This window comes from Mirounga angustirostris, unplaced genomic scaffold (assembly GCF_029215605.1).
Source record: "Mirounga angustirostris isolate CCGP_5_RB_7025 unplaced genomic scaffold, mMirAng1.0.hap1 SCAF_3, whole genome shotgun sequence".
NCBI lineage: Eukaryota > Metazoa > Chordata > Mammalia > Carnivora > Phocidae > Mirounga > Mirounga angustirostris.
Genome location: NW_026991711.1, coordinates 54,278,730 through 54,301,698, shown reverse-complemented (window position 1 = coordinate 54,301,698; position 22,969 = coordinate 54,278,730). Strand labels below are relative to the sequence as shown.

The following is a 22,969-nucleotide window of genomic DNA, read 5'->3' as shown; positions in this document are numbered from 1 at the left end:
GCCTTTTCTGCATTGAAAAAAAGAACATCAAAACCTCAAAAGATCAAAAAATTTAAAAAGTAACATGGGTGGAAAATCCAAGGTCATTAGAGCAGCCCAGGGCTTCATTCTGGGCAAAGAGCTTGAAGGTAAATCTAGCTCTGGTTCCCAAAACACAGATTCCTGACCCTGTCCCAATCGTCTAGCCCAGTACCCGCCCCCGCCCCGGCAATCCCACCTGGAGCTTTTCTGGCATTTTCTTCACTGCAGTTTTCTCACGGTAGCCCACACACGGTATAAGGTTGAGCAAAGACATTTATTTGTAAAACCAATTCGCGACGGAGGAGAGGCTGAATCCATGGAAAGGAAACTGGTGATCATTCGGAGGGCCACATGCATACATCAGTGAAACCGAGGGCAAAACCAGGCAGCCCGCGGCTGCAGGCACCTGGGAGCTACCAATCCCGCCAACAGAAAAGCAAAATGTCCTTTCCGCTCCAGAACACGGATGTACCAAGATGTCCCGTGAGAAGGCAATTTGGTCTGACATCCACGACGAAGTGATCAGAGAACAATTGAGGGAGGCTTTTTTTCTATTCTGTGTGGCTTGTTTGCTTCCCACAGATACCCGGCTAAAAGCTTAAGTGGTCCTCCGCCCTCCAGAGGGAGGAGCAGTGTCAAAGCCCCGGGCCTCCTCACATGCCCATCCTTATGCTCTGAATGATCTGGAAGACAGCTGAAAGAGGAAAACAAGACAGACAGCTCAGGTACCAGGCAGCGCGCAGCTGGAAACCCCAGCCCACAGCCAGCCCCGCTCCTGCTGACCCCCGGGCCCTGGAGGTGGGAGCATACAGCTGAGGAGACAGTTCCTAACAAGGAGTTAAGTTAACAAAAGGTGAGTGAACTTCTTTAGAAAAAGGCAGCCTGGCTCTGCCTGCCGATAGATGATGGATGCCTCGGGGATTTATGGATGACTCCTGCTAATTCCATCAGGAGTGACGGCTAGAATTCCCTCAGGCGCTTGGAGAGCTTTGCCCCCACCCCTTCCGCAGAAGTGTTCCCTGGCTGCTGGGGCGAGGGGGACAGGGCTTTCTATACGGGCACTGCGCTCATTTCACAGGTCAGTGAGGCTGCCTTTTCCAAACGGCAGTGACCTGGAAAACCAGCAGCCCCTGAGCTGGGAACGCGGGCCAGGTGCTTGGAGCAGATGCGCCAAGCGCCGGGCCCCTGACTGCGGGGAGCCCTGGGTGCCAGATCTCCGGGCTGCCTGCGCACAGGTTCTGCAAGGCAGCGAGCTCCCATCCCCAGCGACACTGATTTTATCCCGCTGGGGGGCGGGGGGGGGGAGCATCTAAACCCACAGAGAATTCCCGGCACCCTGGCTTGTTTTGCTAAGAGCTGGTTCAACAGCTCCCCGGCCTGGTGCTAGGTATCGCGGTCAAATGCATCCCAGGGAAGTCAGGCCCCAGCTTCTATTTTACACCCTCTCCAGAGGGCAATGTCGGTCAGTCTTGATGAGGACGACGGGAATGAGGGACACGGCAGCTACCGTGTGTGGTAGGATTTTGTTTCTGAGGCGAGGCTGGTTATCCTTGCCCTGAATCATGTCTAAACACAGAATAAACAGGAATGCAGCTGAGAGGCCACAGGAAAACAGGCTCTCCAGAAACCTCAGGAAACAAGTCGTTGGCATTTCATCATCTAACGTTGGTGAGCACGCACTGTGCACCAGGTACTGTGCTTTGGGTGTACAAAGACCAGTAACACGCAGGGCCTTGGGCAATCTTTCTTGGACAGCTAGATTTGAAGGAGAGATAAAGCATGAATGCATTTTTTTCTTAAAAAAAAAAAAAAAAACCAAACCCCAAACCCTGCACACATCATCACTACTCTCCTAAATCAAATGTACTCCAAACATGACATCATATTAATTTTTTGTAAATGTTCAGTGTGACCCTAATGAAAAACAGTCATTGATTGGACTCTGCTGTAATATGGCCATGGAGTCTATGCGAGGCGTTCCACTGGGCTGTGTGCTAGGCTCTCGTTTCTGCTTCTGTTTTGTTCATTACGATGATTTCGGCTCGCCTCTCTGGGGTTACTACACCAGCCTTCGGTGGGCCCTCTTCCATTAGGATGTTGCCGCAGACCCGGCGGGACACAGAGGCTGTTAGAATTACGTGGAAAATTAAAGCGAGCCCATTCCGTGCGAAGATCAGAGGGGCTCTTCTCCAGATACAGCGAAGGGGTGAATTCAACAACTCGTGATATTTAAATCTGGTCGTGCTCAGAGGTCTCCTTGGCTGCTTCTGGGTTTGGGGATGGGTCTTGACGGCAGAAGTTGCTGCATGGGTGAGAAAGCACCTTACAGAAATGGATAAGCTCATGGAAATGGCGGGCAGGTCTGGCCTCCCCTCCCAAGGCTGACAGGGAATAAAAATTAAATAAACATTCCGTCTTCCAGCTCAACAGGAGTGCTGGGAGGCAGCTGGATATTCAACGTTAGGGAAAAACTATTTACATCCACCATGCCTCATGTTCTTGGGATCGGGGAAACATCTCTAATCTTGACAAACAAGTTTGCAGAGGAATGTTAGGGTCAGATGGAAACAGGTCTTCACTGAATAGCCGTGTGACCAGACGGATAATTTAACCTTTTCGAGACTGTTGCCTCTTGGGTAAAATGAGGACCACGGTGCTTGCGGTGCTCTTACAGGGATTAAATGATCCGACACAGACGAAGGCTCTGGGCACGTTGAGGACTCGGTGCACGGGAGCTATTGCTGATTATTACCATTCCTACAGTAATGACTGCTTCTTCTCCACGCATGAGCAGGAAGACTGGAGCTCAAGTACCCAGTGCCACAGGCCGTTCTCTAGAGGTGTGCACTTTGGGAAATTCCCAAATAGTTCTGAGACCTGATTTCTCTCTTTGTACGCCCGTAGATAATATGAATCTCAAAGGATTGCAAGGGATAAATACCATGACATAAGCAAAACTGTCCATCATAAAATACTCAAAAATGTTATTTCTCCCTTAATTTTATCCTTAGACAAGAAAAGTAGGTCAACAAATAGGAAACAGTCTGTGCCTTATTAAGTCCATCATGCCCCATTCAGTTCACTCATGACTTCAAAAGGGTTAGGTAATGATAAAACCACTCAATTCTGCTTAAGGACCTGCTGCAAATTTCCCTAAAGAATCTCAGACAAAATTTTCTTGTTTCAGAGTTGCAACACTTGTATTAAAACAACTTACCAGTTACTGAATCTGCTTTAAGAACTAACTAAAGATCACTTCTGACCCTATAGAATCTGTGAATTAACATGTGAGAATCTGATGGTCCTTCTCATGGTTACAGGTGACTCTTTAAAACTGGACCCGCTTGGAGAAATGACTTTGGGTAAAGTTTATTTTAAGCTCGCCATTTGCCTCCACTTTTAAGATAATGGAGAGATGGTTGTGTTTATTATTCCTTTTTCAGTTGTATTAATGTCTTTAAGAAGCCTTCAACATTCTATACCAATTACAGTAATTGTACTTCTGTGTGGCCCCCAGTAATGACCCGCAGAGCAACCCTGGCCTTACAAATGCTGACTTCGCGAGGCAGAGAACAGGAAGGGAGCCAACAGTGTGTTCAAAGTGGGAAAGAAGTGGGGAGTCTGGACCCTGACAAGTTAATAACTTAACACTGGGTGAACAAAGCTGAGAAAACAGCTGAGCAGGCTGTAGCAAAGGGGCTGTGGGTAAACCAGACAGCAGGGAGGAGAGATGCCAAGAAAAGGAGGGACGGCAGGCATTCCAGGGCAGGGCATCTGGCCTTGGGCAGGTCACTGAGATTCAGAAAAATCCAGGCTAGAGAAGGAGCTACAGAATCCCGGAGCCTTTGCCTTCTGCAACCTGTTTAGCTTCCTGATCTTTGGTAGCCTCCAATGGCCACATCTCTCTTTTTATTTAACCACCCCCTTGCAATGAAATCCTTAGGCTTTCGCATGCAAGAACCATTCACATCCAAACAAACCGGAATGATCCTCCTGACTCCACATCTGCCGACAACAGGTGCCCTCTCTTCCACTCAACCACCTTTTCTAGAAAGCTGTCTATAGTCACTCCCTTTCCTTACCTTCAATCCCCACCTCAGGCCATTTCAGTCTAGCTTCTGCTCTCTTCAGTCTACTGAAATAGCTCTTGCTAAAGCCACAAAGCTCCCTCCACGTCACTGAATCCAATGGGCCTTTTCTAGCTGCCTCTATGTCTTACTTCCCTACTTGCCATTGTTGAGCACTCCTTCCTTCAGCCCTCTCCTCCCGTGGCCTCGTGACACTATATTCTCCTGGCTTCTAGTTTCCTTCCTTCTCTTTGGCTCTTCACACTACATGGGTTTTGCAGGGGTCATTCTAACTCCACCTGACCAGTAAACAAGAATAATGATGTTCCTCTGGCTTTCTTCTATTCATTACATTCTTTCTCCCTGGGCGACCTCACCCTGGCCCACAATTTTAGTTGGCACTTGGCTTTTGATGACTCACCTATGTGTACTGCCAGCCCTGACTTCTCCTCAGAGCTCCAGACCCACACCTTCCACCATCTAATTGAGATCTACACATAGGTGGCTCAAAGACACTTCAACTACAACAGGACCTTCTCATGATTTCTTCCCACCACCAAACTTGGCATCATTATCCTCCACCTTGCATGTAAACCCCAAAAGCCAGAGTCCTCCTTGACACCTCCAACTGATCACCAAAGACCTGTGGACTTTACCAAAGTACCTTGTGATTATGCACGTTTCTCTCCATGCCTCCGGAAGCTACCCTAGTGCAAGTTACTGCCATCTTTCCCCAGACCCTTGCGATGCCCTCCAACTGGTCTACTCTTGCTCCTCTTCAATCCTTGCTCCATCCTGTAGCTAGAATTATTCTTTAAATGAAAACAAATAAGATTGTGTCATCCCTGTGTTTAAAGCACATCAAAAGCTTCCTATTGCCCAATCCTTGATGGCGCCTCCATGACCTGCATATCCTGGCTCTATCAACCTGTCCAGACGCATCTTGTATCACTCTTCTTTCTTGGGGTAATCCCTTGTGTTTTCAAAAGCCCTCTGCTCTTACTATAGGGCTTTTGCATATGCCATTCTTTCTGTCTGAAAGACTTCTCCTACCCTGCCCTATTGCCTGGTTTTCCCTTCTAATCCAAAAGTTATTTTTGCAAGGAAGCCTTCTTTGGCCATCTGAAGCAAGAATTCTCACACCTGCGTGTGTACAACAGTCTCCCGAGGACGTGTGAAAATAGAGGCTGGACCCCACCTCCGGAGTTTCTAATCTAGTGGGTCCAGAGTGGGAAATGAGACTGTGTATTTCTAACCAGGTCACAGGTGATGCTGAGGGCTGCTGGTCCAGGGACCACACCTGGAGAACCACTTACCCAGAGGATACCAGCCTTTTGCGTTATATGCTTCCACAGCCTTACATGCCTCTCCTTCAAACACTGTCATGGCTGAAATGTCACATGTTTCAGCATGACTACTTGATGAACTCATCTTGCTTCCCCACTAGGCTGTAAGCTCCAGGAAAGCAGGGACCTTGGATGATTTTTTTTTTTAAGATTTATTTATTTATTTGAGAGAGAGAGAGAGAATGCGGCAGTGGGGGGGAATAGTTACGGAGGGGATAGAATATCTAAGCAGACTCCCACTGAGTGTGGAGTTCGATGTGGGGCTCGATCCCAGGACCCTGAGATCATGACCTGAGCCAAAACCAAGAGTTGGATGCTTAACCGACTGAGCCACCCAGGCACCCTAAGACCCTGGATGATTTTGCTCCTGACTGTACCTCTGGGCCTAGCTCAGCTCTGGGCACATAACAGTTCCTCAGTAAATATTTATTGGAAGAACAAAAGGTGAATACTTGCAAAGAGCATGGAGGAAACACACATATTAAAAACCTCAAACAATTATTTTGTGAATCAAGAGTCGACATCAAATGACTACTTTTACATTCCAATGTTGCAAGAGCTCAGGCTTTGGAGGGGAGGGAAAGTCATGAAAGACCATAAACTCCTTAAGTCCTGGGACTGTGTCATCCCAACCCTCTCTTACCCTGGGGACTGACCTATCCCAGCTAATTGGGGGTGCCAGAAGGACACGGGGATGACAGGAAGGGATCCCCCAGGAAACTGTCAGACAGCTAGACAATAGGAGGCTGCCAGACAGCTGACTGCCAGACAACAGGAAGCTTCAGAAGGCCCCTTTTATTGAAAATAAGATTGATGATAAGCGAGATCAAGAGAGTTACTGAGAAGAGGAGACAGGCCAGAGGAATATCGTTTAGGAAGATAAGACAACTCTAGAAATGACATAATTTTGATTATTTTTCATTTAAAAAAATGAAAAAAAAAAAGCTGGTAAGAAAAAAAGGACAGGTTCTGTGAGAGACAAGCAGAAATGTCAAGAAATAAGACATTGCAAAGGTGAGTCATTAAGCTCTCAGGAGGAGTCAGCACAAAGAAAGTCAAAGGCAATACTATTCCCAGTAGCATTTCCCGGTTTCTTCTCCAGAGATGGAGAAGAGGGAAGAGAGAGAGGTGCCTAGGATACGTGAGGGCAGAAAGGCACTGTGGAAAGAAGGGATAGTATTAGCTAAGAATGGGATGCCCTCTATGCCCAGCAAAATGGCAGACAACAGCAATGCTCTTCTGAGCGGCAGACCATACACAAACCCAAATGCTCCATGGGGCATAGGGCAGAGGGCAGCACAGAACGCGGGAGGTCGCAGGTCACCTCATGGGAGCCAATGGCGGATGAGACATCTTTTTCAGAGTGTCCACCTCAGGTCGTGAGGCAGGAGTTCCCGAGCAGAGGAATGTCCTCAGTCCTTCCTCAGTGGTGAAACGGAAGGGCTCCTGCAGGCCTGCTCAGTCTCTCAAACCTCCTGCTGGCCAGCCTCGGGGGGAGGGGGGTGACAACCACTTCAGGTGTCATAATTCTGAGATCGTTCTGGAGGTCTCCAGGAAAGGCCAGTGTTTATTGGTCGACCCGCAGACTTGGTGAATTCCAATCTGTCCTGGAGTAAGGTCCAGAAAAGGGTAAGGTGATCGGGTGCCCGGTGGCCCAGTCAGCAAGCAGCCCGTGGCTGGGCCAAGCTTTTATCCATCCGGGAGCAGACCCGGGATGGCTGTGCGTCTGGAACCTCTGGCAGGGAAAGGAGGAGATGTTTTAACAGCAGTTGTTTTCAATATGCAGTCATACGCTGAAGGCCTAGGGTTGGTAGAAAACTTCCGCTTGGGAGTACTTTGGGGGGAAGTGGTGAGAGAGAAGGAAGGCAGGGTAATAGAAAGCGGATGGGTGTAGAGTTCAGGTTTGGGTAACAGCTTTCTCACTCTTTAGCTGTGGGATGCTGGCTGATTTCCTTCATAAGCCTTAGTTTCATGATCTGGAAAAATGAGCACCATAGCTTTTTTTGTAGGGATTATGTGACTAGAAGAAAAAGGTACATGTCGGGCCTAGTGTTGTCATAAGTACTCAGGAAATGGTAGCGAAAACAGTTGTATGAACAGGTCCTCCTCACCCCCATCCCCTAGGTTATAAAGGATTCTTTCTAGAAATAGAGAAGAGGCTCGAGCTGCCCCAGCAGAGGTGACATCACCGACCTCTGGCTGACAAACCCGTCCCCTACCTGTCCAGTGGGAGCTGGTTCTGCCACAGCTCCCTCAGGACCTCAGAGCTATCTATCCCCATACGAGATTTCTTACCATAACCCAAGAAAGTCACTAGAAAGATCCAAATGTTCTCTTTCTTTGTCAGCATTCAGAATCTTGGTCAGAACCTTGCGTGGGAGGCTGAGAGGTGGGGAGATAGTGTGACTAAGGGTCATCAACATAATGACAGTAACAACAAGCTCCTAAGGTCCTAGGAGTTAGAGACCATTCCCACGTCTTTTAAGAATGGGAGAACCAAGGCTTAGAATGGGCGGAGGTTGGACAAGGCCACAGGGCTAGTAGGTGGCAGAGCCAGGTTTCAAACCCAGGGAGCCTGGCCCCGGAGCCGGCACACGCGTGACGTGGCCTTCTCCTCCTCCACACCGTTCTTAACAAAAGCCGCCGGTCCTGGGGAGGGTAGGGGTGTTGGCCCTTCCAGAAATGGAGAGGCCTTATGTAAAGGGAGACAGTTGGACCACCTGACACATGAGGCTGGGGGAACGACAGGCTTTCAGGCCCCTCAGGCTCAAGCACTTCTTCGTATCTGTTCTGAGTAGGCTGTCCTGAAAAATGGCCCTGTCTGCGGCAGGCTCTCACCGCCCCCTCTCCTGCGCCCCTGGCAGGCAGAGTCCCTGGAGGATTCAGGAGAGTGTAGTCTGTTATGTGGCAAAGGGAATGTCTCTGCCCAAAAACAGTGCGGCTACTCACAATTCATGCGCCCGACAGACCTAGCAGGCCCTTTGCTGAGAGGCGTTAGCTCTGTCATGACAGAGGCCGGCTCCAGGCCAGACGCAGTTTCCTGTTTGATGGGCAAAGAGGGTCCAACGTCTAGTCCCTTCCTGGGATGAAAAACTCAAAATATCCAGCAACACAGGAGGTACCCCCTACATACACACACACACAGAGTCACACACACTCACACGCACACAGATCCCACTTCAACCTCAACAGCTGCTCTTTCATTTCTTTTTCTCTAACATTTGAACAGAGTTCAGCTGCTCTTTTTTTTTTTTTTAAAAAAGGCTAAAAACCACTAGTCTAGATGTTTTCTTCTTCAGATACACTTATTTTTTTCTGATTATAAAGGTATATCTGGGAAATAGAGAAAAGTCCGAAGGAAATAACAGTCATTGGTTAATCCTATTACCCGAGAGGTTTCCCGCTGATGGGGGATGTAAGCTCATCAGCTTCGAAAATACCCAGGCTTCCGTAGCCATTAAAATTCTCATAATCTCTAATTAGGAAATGAATATCAAGCTTGGCCAGAGCGAGAGGAATAAAATTGAAATTAGGAATACGTGAGGGAGAAATAGTGTGAGGGAGGGACTAGGGCAGGGCTGGTATGGAAGAGTTTCCCTCTGCGAATCAAGGGATCGTGGGAATGAGAGGACGCCCCCACGCACCCAGTGGAAATCTCAGTGAGGGCTGAGGATGGGGACGGGGACGGCCACGCTGACTGTGGCTGTCAAGGTGGAGGTTCACACCAGGGCTCGGGAAAGGTGCATAATGCCTCAGGATCACAAGATACGTGTAGATGCTGACTCACCAAGCAAACTGTCTGGACAGCCAGCATGTTCAGGAAAAGACCTAATTGCATCGAAGCCGGGAGGCCTTGCTGTCAAAGAGGAAAGCTGAAAATGTCGAAGGCGGTTGTCCTGTCAACACCGTGGCCCTAACGCCAGAAAAAGGCCCTTCCAGGGGTGGCGAAGATGCGCACGGGGCCCCGCTGCCGACACCAGGCTTACGGCGGACAGGACTGGTCCACTGCAGCACACGTTCCCCGGAGCTGGGCTGTGGCCTCTGCATCCTTCCCAACAAAAGCTCTTAAAGTTGCTGAGGACAAAGGGGAGAAGAAAACCCCGGAGGCGAGGGCTCAGGGCTGCAAACAGGGGTGACTAGCTTCCTTAATGGTCTGGGGCAGCGTCAGGACCACAAGTGTCTTGCAGAGATAGCAGTTGGCCTAAATGGACGACAGCATCTCTGCCGCCCCAGACGCACATTCTGGGTCACGCTTGTCTCTGAGTCGTCAGATAACAACAAGCCCTCCTCAGAAGCTGTCACACAGTTCCCAAGGGGCCAGGTTTGCCACCAGGGACCGGGACAGCCAGGACGAGCTGCTTATCTGGAAGGAGGCCCCACCGCCTGCAGAAATGGAAGATCATGTTTTTATAAACCGGGGAGAGGAAAACACAGCAAAGTCTCTAAGCCAGGGGAGTTGCTTGAATCCTCTGGGCTTCAGTGTGCATCTGGGGTCCTTGGAAATCAAGGAAAGACAAATGCGACCAATTAAAAAGGCCCAAGCGAAACAAAGTCCCAGGCCAAGACTTGAACAAGAAAAGTTTCTGGCCCGTTTGGAATAATCCTCTGAGGAGACTCAAAACAGGTAGTTGGCTTTCTGAGAAACAGGGTTTTTGACTTCTGACAGAATGTACATAATATGAATAACAATAGAGCTAGTTACCAAATTAAACAAAACAAAGAACAGTATGGCCCTGAGATGTCCTATCTACTGTGTCTCAAAAGAACACACTGCTCCTGAAACTTTTGTATCTCACAAAGAAAACTTTTATAGCAAAACAGTGGTGCATTCAGGTTGCGTTAAGGAAATGCAACTTACATTTTATTTCTGATATTCAGCTTAAAGTACAAACCCCTATTCATCGATTTCCGCATGTGGGTGCTTCCCTTTTCCTGTGTGGGGAGGTCTGAAAGATTTTGATGCTTTATCATGGGAACAGAGTCTCAGGCACCCGAGTGTTATCTCTTAAATTGCTGACACTCATCCTTGGAGTGGAGAGGCAGGGCCTACTGCTTTCTGAAAGATCAAGACCAACTCGAGTGGCTGAGCCTGGAAGGAGGAAAGGCAAATGGAAACCAAGCCCTACCACCCACGCACCAACCAACCCCCCTCCCCCGCCGCCCCCGGAAGCTGCAGGATTCAAGCTTGCTGTGGGTGGAGGGGTTACTATTATCCCTCTCTGATCAATAAGGAAATCGATACAGAGAGTAAATCATGTGTCCAAGGTTGTCCAGCTGATAGCGAATCTAGGCTTTGAACCTACATCTGGCACATTCCAGAACTATCCCCCCTCTCCGAGGCCTCTTAACCTCTTATCCTCTTACTGCCAATTGGTCAGTTTTCAAAGAAGGGTCTTGCCCAAGAGCCCTTTTGCAATCATGGAAAGTGGAAATCTACTTAGTCTGAAGAGAGGTGTATTTAAAGAGCCTCCTCCAACTGCAGCTCAACGGGACAATGTATTCGAGCTTACAACCGTGCGCCTGGGCTCAGGGCAGCCCCAGGAGGTCTGGCGCTCTTATCTGATTTTCTGGTGAGAGGGCGAGCGGGGTGCGTGTTTGTGCCAGGGGTCTCTGGGCGCCTGTGCTCTCTGTCCCCTCCCGGCTCTCCTGATTCCTCTCCCTTCCTTTTCCTTATCTTGCTCTTATCAGCACCGCAGGCATGACAAGCATGTGTGGAGAATGAGGAAGGCCGCAGCAAAGAAGCCGAGAAGCAAGGGGTCAGGACTCTGCTGTGACACATCGCTCCCCATAGTTAAGGGGTCTGGTAACCTCCTGGAGGTTTGGGAACTCGTTTTTCCACATAAAATGGAGTAAGCGTGGCCAATAAGAGAGCATATACTTAAACGCCAACATTTTCCCAGTCTTTCCTTTCCCACAAGCTAGTTGAGAAAACAGATAACATGTGCATTCCTGATTACTCGCCTGACCTGAATATTTATTTATCCTAGGTACACCCACACTACTTCTAAAAAGAGCACTTTGCCCAACCAATCATTATTAGAAAAGTGGGTTAACAGAGTGAGGTAATGAGAGCGAGTCTTTGAAGAGAATCAGATCAATGATCAACACCTTCATTAATCTTCGAAGATTCCATAAGTTTCCTGTATAAAAATATACAAACTATGAACCACCAGCCACGTGGACTGAGAGAGAACAGTGACCAGGAGCTTCAATCATTCCATCACCGAGAAGTCTCATGACATGAAGCAGAGGACCTGACTGGCTGGACTTGGGGGAAATGGCCCCCTTTCACACACAGAGAACACACGGGCCCTGCAACCCACAGAAGGAGAAACTCCAGAGGGACAGGAGGCTCTGCAAGATGAACAGAATCGTGACTCATCCCAGGGAGGTGGCAACAGGGACAGATCTAAAGGAGTTATTGTGTTTTTCATGACATGTTTGGATAGAGAAGGACACATACAAAGATAGAAGGAAGGGCATGGTACCAAGGACAAGTTGAGAAGAGTGACACATTTCTGTGAGAACAGTGCCTGGCTTGAGCTGAGGCTTACAAAAAAAAAAGCTAAAGTTAGCAAAAAAAAAAGGTGGTGTAGTGGATTATTCCTAGTTATGATTTAAAAAGAGATGATGCTCATGACTTAGGGTTCATGGTAGCATGTTAACGGAGCACAGAGAAAGTAAGATGACCCAACTCCTGACTAGCCTCTCCGTAAAGGCAACACGGTCTTGACTAGAAAGATTTCAAGCAGGGTCACTAGAAGAGCACGGGACCTGAAGCGGGGGAGTGGGGGGGCTGTGTCCTCTCAGCCGCTTGAAATCCGCATCTCCGGGCCCTGCAGGCTCCCATCCCAGGCCCCCGGACAAACCCACAGAAAGCATAACAGAGCCCATGTATTTAATCCCTGAAAAAACGAAGGGAGGCTGGGAGAGTTCCAAAAGATTGTTGTCAGCAGATGTCCCAATTTACCCAGGGGGAAAAGACACCGTTCCCACTATACAGACCAATAGCCTGGCAAGATTGTAATGAAAATGCAATTTAGAGAAGGTTTTTAAGCCCTTTGAAAAAGATGGGTATTGAGAACGAACACAGGTTTGAGAAAAACAGACCGAATGACTTTATTGACTTAACCGCCCCCCACCCCGCCCCCACCATAGGCTACCCAATGGTTCAGGCAGTTAATGTGTATCTTGACATCAAAAAAAAAAAAAGAAAAAGAAAAAAAATATATATATATTGGCTCTGGATCTATTTAGTCCCTGACAACCCCGGCTTGCGGGCTTGCGGGCTTGCGGGCTGACTGGCCTCATGGATCCCTACGACTGGGCTTTGGCCATTCTTGAGCCTCGCATACCATCTCAAGCTGTTTGTCTTTCGACACTCAGCGCAAATGGCACCTCCTCTGGGAAACTTTCTCCTCTGCCCAGGATGACTTACAAGTCCCCACTCTAGTCTGGTTGTTTGCGTTCTCCCGCACTCACATGTTGGAATCCTAATGTCCAATGTGACGGTGGTAGAAAGCGGGGGCTTTGGGAGGTCATTAGGTCATGAGCGGGGGTGGCCTCATGAATGGGATCCGTGCTCTCATGAAAGAGACCCCACGGAGCTCCCTCCCCCCTCTGCCATGTGAGGATACCACCAGAAGACACAAGGAGAAGTCTATGACCGGGAAGAGGGCCGCCACCCAACCACACTGGCACCCCAGTCTGACTTCTAGCCTCCAGAGCTGTGAGCAATACATTGTGCTCTTTACAAGCCACCTAGTCTGTGGAATTTTGTTATAACAGCCCGAACAGATGAAGACAATCCCTTATCCGTGCCCACCAAGCACGCGGGGCACTCCACTATCACAGAACTCCCCCCCCAGGTACAACAGACAGCCTTCCTTATCTGCCTCCCTCAGTGCCTACGGGCCCCCGAGGGCGTTTGCGTTCCCAAAGCCCGGCACAGTGCCAGGCACACAGGGGACCCCCAACGCCTGGTGATTGTTTGCACGAGTTGTGCTGAGAGGTTCAAGGTCAACCCGAAGGGAGTTGTCTCTGCGTTCCGTAGGCTTCTCCCTGTCTAGACTTTATCAGTGACTCGGAGGAACATTATACTTTCAGAGACTATAAAGCTGGCCAAGAAAGATGATTAGATAAAAGGCTCAAGGTTCAAGATCGAACAATGTACAGGCTGGCCACAAAGCATGAAAATGCAGATTACTTTTTTATATAGATTTGTTTTTCTTGATATTTGTGTGGCATGCTAAAGGCATATCTTGTTTGTTTTGTTTTGGGGTGAAAATCAGAGACAGATCATCTGAGGCAACGCAGAACAGAGGAAGATGCAGGCGCTGATGGAAATGTGGCGTCGATGCACCACATTCCTGGCAATTTTCTACCGTGCTCCGAACCATGCATTGCTATTGAAGGTGATACATTGACCATATCATGTAATGTCACTGACCGTATCGTACATTATAAGATCGGCAAGCCATTTATTATGTCTGTTCTTCTACGTTTCTAGACTTCGTGGCTACTCTGTAGAAAGACAACTGACAACCAACTATACAATTTTAGTAGAAATATTCATGAAGTTTTATATTAGGTCTCAAAAAAATCAACTGGCTATCTACATACAGTATGGGGAATGTCTGGCTTTATTCATCCATCCACACATCCATGAATCCGTCCAACCATACTGACTATGTGCTAAATACTTATAAGAATGTACAGATTTAGTGGACAATGAACACTGTCTTCCCTGAGCTTATGTCCCAGTAGTGGAAAATGGATAATAAGTAAGCAAACGAAATAATTTCATATGTTGATGAGGGCCATGAATACAATAAAGCAATGTGTGATGGGGACAAGGGACAACTTGGATTAGGGGGAGGTGTGGAGATACATCTCTGAGGCTTGCAGGACATTTATGTAAAGAAGAGCCTGGTGGCGCTGGGCTGGTCATTAGCTCGATGTGAGTCTAGGATGTGCTGTGACTGTTGAAAATAAACCGAAGCTCGGGTCATATTAATAGAAGTAGACTGATGAGATCAAGGGCAGTGATGATCCTTCTGCCTCTGTAGCAGTCACACCATTTCTAGACCCACTTCCGCAGCTGCAAATGCTCTATATTTTAAGAGAGTCATGGAGTGCATCCAGAAGAGGGGTCCAGAAACCACATCTTATGAGGCAAGGTTGAGAGAAGTAGGGGAGTTTAGTTTGCAGAGTTTAAACTCATCTTTAAAATATCCGAAGATTCAAGATGTTCAGAAGAGAATGAGCCCATGCTTTGTGGTTTTAGGAGTTCACACCTCAACTATTGAGAAGATAGCACAGTGTAGCTCAAAAGAGGGGAGATGTCTCTAACAGAATTAGAGCTATACAGAAATGGGATAGGCTTTTTGAAGAAGTGAACCCTCCACCCTCAGAAGTAATCTAGTAGAGGCTGGGTAACGTCTGTTAAAGATGAGGGATCCCCATGTTGGGTAAAAGATTAGAAATGGGGTACAGTTTTGTTTCTTTGAGTGAGAGATCTTGGGAATCATGGAAGGCCTGCCTTGTTAGAAGTGACCTCACTTCTCCTCCTTTACCACGATTTTCAAGACCCAACCCATGGGGACCAGGAATTCCAAGACTCCCAATAACAGAATTCAACTAGAACAAATGCACGATCCTTTGCTCAAGCCTCCCCTGTGTGTGTGTGTGTGTGTTTGCATGTGAGTGTAAGCAAAGCTGTCTGAACTTACCACCCTCTGGTATGAGGTGACTGTTCGTTGAGGCTCAGGTCAAAGGCTCAGCTCTATTTAGGAGCTCTGTGGCATTTCCTCTTAAGGCAAAAAACCTTTCCCTTTCTCTGGAATCTGGATCTAACTCGGGCAGACAGGTGGCTCCTGTTCTAACTGCCCTTTTAGGGCTATGTTTTCACACAAAGGTTTAACTGAATTCTAAAGTGTATTCAGCCAATTTAATTGCTTGGTGTAATCATTTTATGACTATGATTTGATAGTATATCAATTCTGTCTCGTATTTTCTCTGGAGGACCAGAGACCAAATCAAAACCCACTAAGATGAAGGCTTCAGGCAGTGATTACCTTGAATCCCAGACCAATATATTTTTTTGTCTATTTACTTGGGAAGTGTGTTTTGAAGGACAGAGCAGAACACGGGCTGTGAGATCAGTGAAAAACCCATACCTGAGCCACAGACAACAAAAACAAACAGTGCCAACAGCCATGGTCCCACGGGATATTTCTCTTCTTGTGGCCTCTGAAAGGGAATGGGGGAAAGGAAGGTTAGGTTCATTGATTCAGGAAACATTTGTGGGGTAATTACTAGACGCTACTGAAGGCTGGGGATGCCACAGTGAGTGAGACGGATCCAGTCTCCATGCCCAGTGGGCAGACGTTGATGAAGAAATTTCAATTGTAAAGGGTCCAGATAGGTGTGAAAAGATTCATCATAAATTTAGTTATACTCCTGTAACTCAGTGAACTCGGTGGGCTTAAATATTCTGGGGACAGATGGGGTAAAAATACACAACCCAGTACAGCGATTTGGGAGGCCCAGACGATACTGCTACGAATTGCTTCCACGTGTTGAAGGCACACTCTAAGCCAGTCTACACCGCCTACTTCCACCACTCACAAGGCCGTGCAAGGCACATTCTTATCTCCGATCTGTAATTGGGAAACGGACACGAAGTCTGTTCACCTGAGCAGGGCTGGGATGTAGGTCTGCCCCATCGGAGACCCTGGGTGTCTTCCCTTAATAGAGTCATCTTTAATTGCCTGAATCGGTGGATTCCAAGTAAGGTCACAGAACAGCTATTTTCTCAAAACCTTCTACGGGCCAAAAAGTGTTGGCAAGTTGGTGCCGTGGAAATCCTTGGAATGGCAGAAGCACCAAAGCAACTGTGAGTGGATCTGCGAAGGTAGCAGCCTTTTGTAATAAAGCTCCTGAACCTCAGTGAAGCTTTCTCTTTGGCGAAATCTCTGCGTTCCTTAGGAAGCAGAAGGGCACCGTGGTGCCCACACGCACCCAGAGCCCTGCGTACCTCCCGCTCCCCTCAAACCAATAGCACAGACATAATGAGAACAACCATCCACAACCCCTCTCGGTCTACTTGCAGTAGGGCTTGGTCCTTAAGATCAAATCGATCAGTGGAAAAACTATTTTTAGAGAGAGGCATCCAAAAAAGTGGTGAATTTCTCAAATAAAAAGGGAGAAGCTGGAGGGAAAAAAATAAAGAACTCACTAATGTTTCCTCCTGTGTGTGAGCCAAAAACAAGCTATCACCAACGTAAATTAGAGAACTCATTTTATTACAGATAAGCAACAATGCTTTGGTTCTCAGCTTGCCTGTTACATGCTGAGAGAGCCTCCTCTCCTCTACCCCAGGTGGGTTCACTGACCACTTATGTATCAGCAGGTATGTTTTCTTTTTCTTTCTTTTTTTTTTTTAAAGATTTTATTTATTTATTTGAAGAGAGAGACACAGCGAGAGAGGGAACACAAGCAGGGGGAGTGGGAGAGGGAGAAGCAGGCTTCCCGCCGAGCGGGGAGCCCGATGCAGGGCTCGATCCCAGGACCCTGGGATCATGACCTGAGCCGAAGGCAGACGCTTAACGACTGAGCCCCCCAGGCGCCCCAGCAGGTATGTTTTCTTGACGGCAGCTATCACAGCTTGTATGTTTATTCTCGTGATAATGTGTGAACTGTCTGTCCCTCCGCCAGACTATGGGCTCACGAGGACAGGCACTGTGGCTCTTTCCTGTTGCAATGCACAACAGTGCCTGGCACGGAACTTAAACACAGTAGGCGCTAAATCAGTGTTCATCGAAGAATGAATAAGCATACGAACTTCATTAAATATGATTTCTTCGGCCAGGTTGAGTAGAGACGGGGTCTAGGAAGGATATTGTCGTCTTTTATAAATACTTCCTAACTGGTGATAGGGTTGTCCCTGCATCTCTCTTACTAGAGAAGTATAGGTTAAAGTGCTAATGGCAGGTAGACTCTGAAGATGAAAACCCCTCAGTGCTCTGTGCTTGACAAGTTTGTATCTAGAGCCGCTCTTGCAGGAGCGAAGCACCTGGAATGGTAGCTGTGCTTGGCCAGACAAGGACACAATCAGTCTTACACAACTGCCTGACTTTACCCAGTGCAGTTACTGTGTCGTTCTTTGGCCCTTAACACCAGATCAATGGTAGATCAAGTAAATAATCGAGATATTAAATAAAGTGACCCGAACACAATGCGGCACTTACCCCTCCCCACTCTCTTTCACTAACGCCCTAACAATCTGTCAGAGTTGACCAGAAGCCAGCTCCGTTGCTGTCATCCCGCTGATGCTACATAAAAAGTTCATTTAGCTCTATCTCCAGCAAAGCCAACAAGTGAATTCAGGAGCCTTGTACATGAATTACTGGTCTAGCGCGGATACCGAATGGAGTCCATTATTTTTCCTTTGCAGAAAAACACAAATTATCAACATGCAGAGTTTGGACTATATAACTCCAGAATCTGTTGGATGACATTTTCCAGTGAATCAATATTATTTGGGGGACTTTCAGAGCTCAAGAACAGTAATATATCCTTTTTCTGAGAGCTTTAAGTTCCTCTTTTTTGGAAGCAGCTCCCAGCACAATCCCATTGGGGCAATGCACCCAAGCCTGAATCTATCGCTGGGAAAGGTAACAAAAGCAGTAGAATTCTGCAAATAACATGGTTCATTTCAAACAGGAGTTTGCTACTTCCCCAGGCTTCGGAATGTCAGGGGCTGGCTTTCCCTGTGATTACATACCAGCAGGGTAACTCTGAACTCTGAAATTTAAATCCCTGTCCGTTCTAGAGAAGTTACTACTGTGTAATCACAAAATGATTATTCTATTTCTTTATTTCTTTGATTTATCTGCTATCTGGGAGAACAGTATTCACTCCATAGCTATTAGCTAAGGAAATATTGAAGCATCTGCATACAACTGAAGGGGGTTATTTCTGAATGATTATTCTGAATTTTCAGTTAGAATCTGTTCACGTGTCCTCAATTTCATCCTGAACAGGTTATCCCTTGCAAGTTACTTCTTTCAAAGTATAATTGTGTTTGACCTGTAATTAGGAAAATGAGATTTAGGGTTTAAAATATTTCCTTTTGAAAGAAAATTTCATTTTTCTTTTTGGATGCTGGTCCCTTTACAATAAAGTTAACCAAAGAGCCCTTCTAACCACCTGAAGATAAACAGAGATTGTGGCTTGGTTTGGAAAACTTTCATTACAAATGTAATAGGGCCGTTTGGACACCCGCATGGGTGCCAGGCACCATTCCATGGTCTATCAGAACCTATTAAAATTCACTCGCATCATAGATTAAACAAATCTGAATGCAGCTCTGAAAGTTGAGTTGAGTTGAAATGGGGGTAAGTACATTTCCTAGATATTTAAACATTTTCCTCCAATTTTTAAATTTTGTTCTCTTATTTTGAACACAGTAACTTTCCCTTTCCCCCAGGTCTCAAACACCTTCCAATGGCCTTGAAAAGCTGGAGGTCTCAGACATTGAGCTTACCAAGCCTAACAGATACATCGGCTCTGCAAATCAGTTCCCCAGTTGCTACTTTTGCAGGCGGTATTTGTCAACTGAGTTCAGTTAATAACTTTCCTAGTTCTTTAGGTTCTTGGTTCATTAAAAAGAACCACACAGCTAATCTGTATGATATCTAGGACGAAGTGATCTCCTAGGGATATAAAACCCTGAGTGCTTTAACATCAATTAAAATTTGTTTTTCAAGGTCAACTTGGAGAGCACGGTTTGTTTTTTTCTGAGTAAAAACAAATAGGGAAAATAGATCTATGTGAAAAGTGGTTCTGATTCAATGGTGTATTTGCATTTTACTGCAAGGTGATAACTAAATGATCTAACACCCTATGAGAGAATTTCAAGTGTAACTTAAGTCTGGAGCTGTGTATAAAGCTCTGGGTAGAGCTGAGTTTGATCCTAAGGTTTCTCTGCCTTAGTACTGCTCGGTTTTGTAGGAATTCTGCTGTGATGATTGTAGCTCTAGCTTTTTGCTCAGTTACTCAAACCAGCATCATTTCTTTGGCTAAAAGGAATGGCCTCATCAGGTCTGCAAGCTTTTCCAGCCAAACCCCAAGCTTCAGCTGGACTTCGCTTAAGTGTCTAGGATAATAGATTCCAGGCGCCTTGTCTCACAGACTTGGAGACCCAACACTGCCCAATGACTCATCCCAGGCATGCCTCTGAATGTCCAAAATCACAGGTCTGGCATTTTCTCTTGAAGATATTCTGCTTTGCTAAAAGAAACCCCTGTGCATAAGGCCCAGATTTTACTTTAAAATCCAGTTATAAAAGCTTTAATCTGGCCTCCAAAGTTCTGGATCATACCATTAGGATGAGCCAAAACTCACAGGGTGAAGAAGAGTAATGTTGCATTTAAACTTCAGCCCAGTGGTGAGAGGCCCCACTAAGGAAGAGGCAAAGGAGAGAAAGGAGGATGAAGGGAAACGGGTCTGAACCTCATTTGGCACTTTGAGCCCTTCCAATTTATACAGCCCCATTACAAAGGGGCTGGAGAGAAAACTTAATCTGTCTGTTGAGGGTGGAGGGCAGGGGTCAAAGCCTGCAAGAAGGTGATGATAAGTGGTCTCCATTTACCTATTCATTCATTCATTCATTCATTCACCAAACGTTCTAGCACCTACTAGGTTCCGGGCCCCTTGTCACGCACTTCCTTTAACTGTTCCTTAAGGATGTGACTTTCCGTTTTTCCCAGAGACAAAGGCCCCATTCTCTCCTGGGGAGGCTCTTCCGAGCCTCGGTGGTAGCCCCAGCAGCCACTCCAGAAGGGCCACCACCACCCTGACCCTCGCCGCCCACGAGAGCACCTCGTGGTGCTCGCCTCCCAGAGCCCGGCTCTCAGCTCCCACTCCGCGGGACCCGGCGGGAGGGGTGGGAGGGGCGGGCTGGGCCCGGGGCAGGGGAGCAGAGAGGCCGGGCCCTGCGCCCGCCCCCCGCCCGGCCGGCCCCGCCCCGCCCCCGCCGGCCCTGCCCCGCTCGGCCCGGTCGGCGCCGCCCCCGCCTTACCAGGGTTTTGGCTACGTTCCCCCTCTGGGTGATGTTTTTGCTGTGCTTCTCGTTGGCCATCCGGATCCGCTGTTTGGCCACCATGGCTTGGGCGCTAGGAAATGCCCTCGATTCCCACCTGCAAGAATCCCCCCGCGTTAGCCCCCGACAGGGCCGCGCGCGTCCCGCCCGCTGCGGGCGCTGCAGGTGGCAAGGCGCAGCCCCTGAGCCCCGCGCACCCCGCTCCCCTGCCCCCAACGAGCCGGCTCCAGAGAGAGGCCAGAGCCCGGACGGAAGTAATCTTTCATCTCAGGAAACCCTCTCCTACTTCCTCGCCATCCTTCCGGTCCCCCCTGCTACCTAACCAGCGCGGCCCGGAGGCTGGCGCTGCCGCGCGTCCTCCTCGCACCCGGCGGCCGCGCTGTGCGCACTGGGCGGTCGGGATCCAGCGGCCGATCGCGGCGGGGCCCAGGGTTCCGGCGACCCCCGGCTTTGTGCGCTCATAGGGGCGGGGGCGCCACTGCTCCGGGCCTCCAGGGCCGGGGACCCGCCGGGGCCCGGGGCCCGGATTGGGGCGGCCGCGCTTTAAGCCAGGGCGGGCGGTCTCCCCTGCACCAATGACCCCTGGCCGAGAGCTGCACTGGAGGCGGCGGCCGGCGGACGTGGGGGGTCCTCGAAGACAAGCAGAACCAGGGCAAGGCTGGGCCCAAGCTGTTGGGGGACAGTCCAAAGAACCTCCCCTTCAGGTGTCTGGGGAAGGGCCCTGCGCGAGGGAAGCCCATTGCAGGACCTTTCTCAAGTACTGCGGAAAGGGCTGGAACTCCCCGAGGATGGGGATAAGTGGGTGTGAGGATGGAGCTGGGGTAGGTCATCTTGCCTTGGTAGCTGAGGGGGTTTGCTGGAGGACTGCCAGCCACGCATCTGAGTGAAAGGTGGAGAAAGGCCGCAGTCTGCAGCCCAGCCAGATTTGGCAGTCACTACCCTAAGTTGGGCGGCTTTGTCTGGCTTTGGCTCCCCACCCGCCTGGGGCAGTTTGAACCTCCTCCAGCCACCCTTGTCCAGAGGGATGTGAACTGGGCGTTTCCTTGCACTAGGGGGTAAAAACTGGAGGGCCTGTGCCTCACAGACCCTGCTGTTAGGGCCCTACAGATTGCTTCTTCCGGGCAGGGGGGAAAGGGGTCCAGTCCCTCACTTTTCCTTTGTGCTGCATGACTTGAAGTGAACTCTTAGAAGCTCAGAAGAGTTGAGAAAAAAAAGGGGAAACATCAGCCTGGAAGATCTGGGGCAGTGGGAAGTGGTGGGGAAGAACTGGGGTATTAGATTTGTTCTGGCTCCTGCACCCCAGTCCTTCCCTTGCAGGCATCTGTAGGTTTGTGTGCGGACAGAATTTCCCAATGTCAGTAGGAATTGAGAGAGCGCTCCTTCTTTCTTTTAAGGGCTCCTTATTAAGCTCATCGTCACCCTCCTCCCAGTATGCTGTCATTCAAGCTCTAATATAGACGGTTTGGGGGTTGCTTTTGGTAACCCAGAAGAAGACAGAATCTACCCAGCATCATTTAGTAAAGTCTGGTTGTTCTGCTCTAAAGGTCACTTAGTTTCCAAACTAGTTTCCACCAACATCACCACGATTATTACAGGACAACAAACCAAGCAGGCCCATTATTATTATTATTTTTTAAGATTTTATTTATTTATTTGACAGAGAGAGCGAGTACAAGCAGGGCGAGCAGTATCAGAGGGAGAGGGAGAAGCAGGCTCCCGGAGGAGCAGGGAGCCCGATGCAGGGCTCATCCCAGGACCCTGGGATCATGACCTGAGCCGAAGGCAGTTGCTCAACCAACTGAGCCACTCAGGTGCCCCCCCCAAGCAGGCCCATTATTAAAAAGACTTGTGTTTTTAGTAATGATGGACTCTTTTGGTGGGGAGAAGAGAGAGGGCCACCCCTGCCTTGGGGACATGTGCTGAGACTTGCAGAGGTGTGAGGCCCAGAAAGTGCCTCTCCCTGAGTCACCTTTCTCAGGTCTTGCCCGAATGCCTGGGGAGGAGGTAGAAGGTGCGTTCCCTCCTGAGTTGAGTAGAGGCCTGGCTCTGAGGAACAGTAAGGAAAAGATACAGAGATGTTGCCCCTTCAGGCCTGCCAGTGGAAACGTGTTCTTAACAGAGAGAAGTCTGCCTTCCCACAGGCTCAGGTGAGCCCCCTGTTTGGGAAAAAGTTCTTTCTTGACCCCTGATTCCTGCTTGATAGTGGCTGATTTTACTCCTTTTTCTTGTTATGCTTCGCTTTTACATCATTTTAAATTTGTTCGTTTTAGTTATACGGAGCCTGCTTACTCACAGTCGACATGCAAACAGAAATAGGATATACAGTGAAACCTAAAGGCTTTTCTTTGCCTCTCTCACTAATTCCCATGGGTCCTAGGTTACCCTTCCAGTATTTCTTATTCATACATACACCCGCTAGTATATTTCCT

General features: G+C 48.5%; 1 protein-coding gene across 3 annotated transcripts; it reads right to left on the bottom strand.

Moving 5' to 3' along the window:
• Positions 1-284: 284 nt before the first annotated feature.
• On the bottom strand, positions 285-21,370 carry SERP2 (stress associated endoplasmic reticulum protein family member 2). Of its 3 annotated transcripts, none has more exons than XR_006789734.3 (4): positions 20,520-20,780; positions 15,613-15,685; positions 6,759-7,169; positions 285-715 (listed from the first exon to the last, which is right to left on the bottom strand). XR_006789734.3 is itself a non-coding variant. In XM_045869490.3 (4 exons), the coding sequence occupies exons 2-4, from the start codon at positions 20,601-20,603 to the stop codon at positions 7,093-7,095; spliced, it is 234 nt and encodes a 77-aa protein (XP_045725446.1). In that variant the 5' UTR covers positions 20,604-20,637; positions 20,859-21,370; the 3' UTR covers positions 734-7,092. The 3 variants fall into 3 exon arrangements, 2 of the variants coding, with proteins under 2 accessions (XP_045725447.1, XP_045725446.1); XM_045869490.3 differs by lacking the exon at positions 285-715 and adding an exon at positions 20,859-21,370 and having other exon boundaries at positions 734-7,169; positions 20,520-20,637; XM_045869491.3 differs by lacking the exon at positions 6,759-7,169 and having other exon boundaries at positions 20,520-20,750.
• Positions 21,371-22,969: the final 1,599 nt, after the last annotated feature.

Coding starts and splice junctions, on each gene's coding strand:
- SERP2 (XM_045869490.3), bottom strand. CDS start 20,603: ATGGTGGCCAAACAGCGGATCCGGATGGCCAACGAGAAGCACAGCAAA. Junction 15,686..20,519: donor GGAACGTAGCCAAAACCCTG/GTAAGGCGGGGG, acceptor ATTCCCTTTCAG/AGGCCACAAGAAGAGAAATA. Junction 7,170..15,612: donor TTTTGTTGTCTGTGGCTCAG/GTATGGGTTTTT, acceptor TTTCCCTGCCAG/AGGTTCCAGACGCACAGCCA.